The 4,905-nt window shown below is 36.7% G+C and overlaps 2 protein-coding genes across 2 annotated transcripts; both read left to right on the forward strand.

Moving 5' to 3' along the window:
- The first annotated feature begins 1,009 nt into the window (after positions 1–1,009).
- Positions 1,010–2,836, forward strand: LOC121879476 (zinc finger MYM-type protein 5-like). The gene is made up of 2 exons (XM_042386122.1): positions 1,010–1,054; positions 1,637–2,836. The coding sequence occupies exon 2, from the start codon at positions 1,685–1,687 to the stop codon at positions 2,834–2,836; it is 1,152 nt and encodes a 383-aa protein (XP_042242056.1). The 5' UTR covers positions 1,010–1,054; positions 1,637–1,684.
- Positions 2,837–2,887: 51 nt separating this feature from the next.
- Positions 2,888–4,099, forward strand: LOC121879475 (zinc finger MYM-type protein 1-like; the record flags this gene model as incomplete). The annotated part of the gene is made up of 1 exon (XM_042386121.1): positions 2,888–4,099. A coding segment is annotated over exon 1 (1,212 nt), but the record flags the coding sequence as incomplete, so codon positions are not given.
- Between the last annotated feature and the right edge of the window lie 806 nt (positions 4,100–4,905).

Genomic DNA, 4,905 nt, shown 5'->3' on the forward strand with positions numbered 1-4,905 from the left:
GAAGCTTCTTGTCATAAACCATGTACACCTCCCTCCTATTCTGTGTATTACATGTTAGTTGTGTCTTTATCGTGTTGGTCATTTATCCCTTATAAGTTAACACCCCCCCCGTATTGTTATTTTGTTCTACTCATTCTCTTACACTTATTTCTCTACGTACTTAGGAGTCACATTGAGTCAAATCTTTTTCTAATTAATATTTCAGGTTTTACATATTCGTGCATAGGATCTTTACTCATTACTAAATCTTACCTTTATATATAGGACAATTTCCCCCATAATTACGAACTTTTACTTCAATACATCAACGTTTTGTCCGTAAATTGTTTTTGGTTATTTCTTACACCCAAAATAATTAAGTTACGATTTATTTTGAAGTTCATCGGGAATGTAGTTTATAAATATCACCACTTGATTGTTAGGTTAAGTTAGGTTAAGTTAGGTTAGGTTAGGTTAGGTTAAGTTAAGTTTGGCCGTAGGTATAGTGTCTGGCCCGGTGAGCGAGGTATGGCTGTGAAAACGGGTCACAGTTTTATTTATCTCAAGTTGTTTATTTCTATTTTATAAACTAAAAGAGTCAACAACATTTTCTTTATACACCAGTGTACAGTATAGTACGAGTATACAGTGTTGTGTATGGTGTATAACGAGGCCGCTCCTGTGTATGATGTCTTTGTCTTGTTGTGTATGTATGTATTGTTACTCGTATGATGTACTGTATGCAGGGCCGGTTTTAAGCCTATTTGACCAATTTAATCAAATTGGGCCCCGCGCCGCAAGGGGGCCCCGCACACACGTGTGTTAGTTTTAAACTGTATACGATATTGGTAAAAAAGCAAACGTTAGACACAAAATCATTGTTATTGTCATCAAAATAATAGATCCCAGTCACGTGCGAGAATTTTCTGTTTTGTCAAAAGTCCAAGGGAATTAACTCTGGTGTTGGTCCACACGCCCTGACTTTCATAATAATTATCAGGAGCGGGAAGGGTGCGAGCCAATCAGAACACAGTTTTCACTCTCTCCCAACGCTTGGACGGTGTAAGTGTGTCGGGTCTGTATTTTTGGCTGTTTTCAGGGGGAAATACGAGTGATAACGTTGTGCTGTGTATATCAGCATGTCCTGTAATAACCAGTGAATCAGTGATCATCGTCAGACAGTGACAAAACTCCGGTCGTTGCCATAGACATGATTTGAGATGAGTTTTGCAGTGTTGACCTTGAAAATGAGAAGCATGGCCACTGGGTGGCGACCGAGGCGTGGTTTGTTTATAATTTTTGTGCTGGACAGTGATGATAATTGTTGATCCTGAGTACATGATTGATAGCGACAATAGCGATGATGAATCAGAAAATGACTTGTGATTCTGAGCACATGCAAGCACATACTATAGCTCTATGTAGGTAACCGAATCTTTGCGTACGTAGCGGTGTGCTATCCATGCCAAAGTGTTATATGTCCGGTTAAAGCTTTTTTTGTCCGGTGAAGTGGTGATAAACATTGTGTGGTTTTTATTTTATAGGATCAGTGTTTCGATTTTTTGTTTTAATTATAGCATTCATATATGCACATACTTATTTTTTAAGTGCCAGGGACTTCTCATTGTGAATAATTTTGTTCGTTTTTTCATTTCAGTTTATTATATGTCATTTCTGAAAAGATAATATAAAAAGCCCTTTCATCATGGCAAGCACAAGCAGAGATAGAGGCAGAGGGCGTAAGTATTTAAATGGCAACCAGAAGCGAGCACTGGCAAAGGCAAAGGTGCTTGAAAATGAAAAACATCGAGGTGCTATCAAAAAATTTCTTGTCACTCCACCTTTGAAACGCCCATGTATTGAAGATGAAGAAGACAAAAACGATTCAGAAAATGACAATACAGCCATTAGTCCAATTACAGTTGATGAATACAATGAAGAAATTGATATTCAGTTTGAAAAAGTTCAAGTTGACACACAGACACAGTTGAATCAAACTGAAGACGATCTTAATACAACAGAAGACAGTGCCAAAGTGAGAAGTCCACTTATAGCTAAAGAAGAGTCAGAAGGCCAAGCCCAAACATCAAACAGTGATGGATCATCCACAAGTACAGTTGTAATTAACATTAATGATGACCCGGCAAGTTGGCCATCGAATATAAATAGAAATATAAGAGATTATTTAACAATGAAAGGGCCTCCTGATATTCCAGTGAACAAGTTTCCACGAAATGAAAAGGGATTGTGTTTTTCTAAGTTTCACTGTAAGAGAAAACTTCCAAATGGGGAGTATGTTGATAGACCTTGGATTATTTATTCTCAGTCTGCTGATAGAATTTATTGCTTTTATTGTAAGCTTTTTAGTATGAACAAAACCAGTGCATTATCAGCAAGTGGATTCAACAACTGGTCTAATCTTCTTACAAGGTTGTATGAGCATGAAAATTCTAAAAACCATTTGGAAGCCACATGGCAATTCTGGGAGTTATACCAAAGACATTATAGTGGACAGACAATTGACAAAGAACGTGAACTAACTATTAATAAACATGCAAAGTACTGGCAGCAAGTATTCAAAAGGCTAGTGGCAATAGTGCAGTTTCTTGCTGAGAGAAATCTAGCGTTAAGAGGGACAGAAGAAAAAGTTGGTAATGAGAGTGTACACAATGGAAACTTTTTAGGTTTAGTGGAGCTGTTTGCAAAGTTTGACTCTGTTCTTGAAGAACATTTACGTAAAGTCAAGGCCAACGAAATTCATAATCACTATTTAGGAAAAGATACTCAGAATGAACTACTAGACATTATGGCTACAGCTGTTTTGAATGAGATACTGAATCGCGTAAAAGCAGCTTAGTACTATGCCATAATTTTAGACTGCACACCTGACTTGAGCCACCAGGAGCAAATGTCTCTAACGATCAGGTATGTTTCTGATGGCAACTTGGCTCCTTCAGGTGTTTATGAACATTTCATACAGTTTATGCAGGTTGAAAGTAGCACAGGAGAAAATTTATATAAAACATTATTAAACACACTAGAGGAATTAAAATTGGATGTGAAAGACATTCGAGGCCAAGGTTATGACAACGGTAGCAATATGAAAGGTCACACATCGGGAGTACAAGCACGGCTGTTGCAGGATAATCCAAGAGCCTTCTTTGTACCCTGCGCATGTCACAATTATAACCTGTTACTAGGAGATGTAGCCAAGTGCTGTCCAGATGCTATAACATTTTTTGGGATCTTGCAAAGGATCTACATAATGTTCTCAGCATCAACAAAGAGGTGGGCAGTTTTTAAGAAACATGTACCTGGGTTATCAGTGAAACCCTTGAGCGACACAAGGTGGGAGTGTCGGATTGATAGTGTTAAAGCTATTCGTTATCAGGTTGGAGAAGTATATGATGCACTTGTGGAAACATCAGAGATAACAGATGAGCCCAAGGTAAAAGCAGAGACAGAAGGTTTAGCAAACCAGCTAAAAGACTATAAATTTTTAGTTTCTTTGATATTTTGGCATGATTTACTTTTTAAAGTTAACTATGTTAGCAAGGAACTACAAGGTAAAACAAAGGACATTGATGAAGGCATGGAGTCATTTGAAAAACTATTATCATGGCTAAGAAAATATAGAGAGAGTGGTTTTAATGATGTCCTAATAGGCGCAAATGATTTGGCTGAAGCTGTTGAATTACCACTAGAATTTAGGAAATTTCAAGATAAACGACTACAAAGAAGGAAGAGAATGTTTTCATATGAGGCAAAAGATCAAGCTTTTGATGATCCAAAAGAAGCATATAGAGTTCAGTGCTTTACCTTAGTGCTAGACAAAGCTATTCAATCTCTAGAATCTAGATTTATGCAGCTTAAAAGCCATATAAAATTATTTGGATTTTTAAATAACTTTCAGGGCTTACAAAAGGCAGAAATAAGGAAACACACAGTAGACCTTGAAGCAGCTTTAATTGACACCAAACTAAAACAGAACACTGATGTAGAGGTAGGTACTGTAACAAGTAAAGATGTAGATGGTTATCTGTTGGCTGAAGAACTTGAAGCTCTGAAAACTTTTCTGCCCACCAGTGTCGCCAAGCCCCAAGCCCTGTTTGAATACCTGGTAGTAAACAATCGATTCACTGCATTTCCTAATGTTTTTGTTGCTTTGAGAATTTACTTAACAATGCCCGTAACAGTCGCATCGGGTGAGAGAAGTTTTTCTAAACTAAAACTGATTAAAACATACTTACGGTCAACAATTTCACAAGAAAGACTAAACAATTTGGCGATGCTATCTATAGAAAGTGACATTACCAAAACCCTTGACTTTAAAATGATTTTGAAAGATTTTGCAAATAAAAAAGCCAGAAAAGTGTGTTTCTAAAAGGTCCGTGCATAAACAGTTTGTCTGTAATTGTCTTAACTTGTAATAAAAAATCAAAACTTTTATACTGTTTTTAAACTTTTAGTATATCAAGTAATTAATGCTTTTTGGCTAAGGCGGGCATACTACACGAAATATAAAACATCAATCTTCGACTTTGTAGAGTAGAGGGCCCCACTATCAATTTTCTAATTGGGCCCCGCAATTCCTAGCACCGGCCCTGACTGTATGGTAGGGTTGCCATCACTCAGTTTAAGATAACTTTAATCGCTAGATTTAAGGTCCCCTAAAAATGTTGTCGGTCGCTGTTCATAATTCAATCTGTCTACTCTGATTGGATCTAATTTCATGGATCTCTAGTTATTATCAATCATCTCTTTATTTTTTATGACAATTCGTGAAACTTTACATTTTAGTTTTTAATTAGTTTTTCGCTCATTGAATCTCATTTGTCTCTTGAAATTTAACTTCTGTTTGATTCTTGACGTAATTATCTGACGTGGTACTTTATTTTATTATTGTTAAGTTTACACACACACACA

The sequence above is a fragment of the Homarus americanus genome, unplaced genomic scaffold (genome assembly GCF_018991925.1).
Source record: "Homarus americanus isolate GMGI-L3 unplaced genomic scaffold, GMGI_Hamer_2.0 scaffold40299, whole genome shotgun sequence".
NCBI classification, from domain to species: Eukaryota; Metazoa; Arthropoda; class Malacostraca; order Decapoda; family Nephropidae; genus Homarus; species Homarus americanus.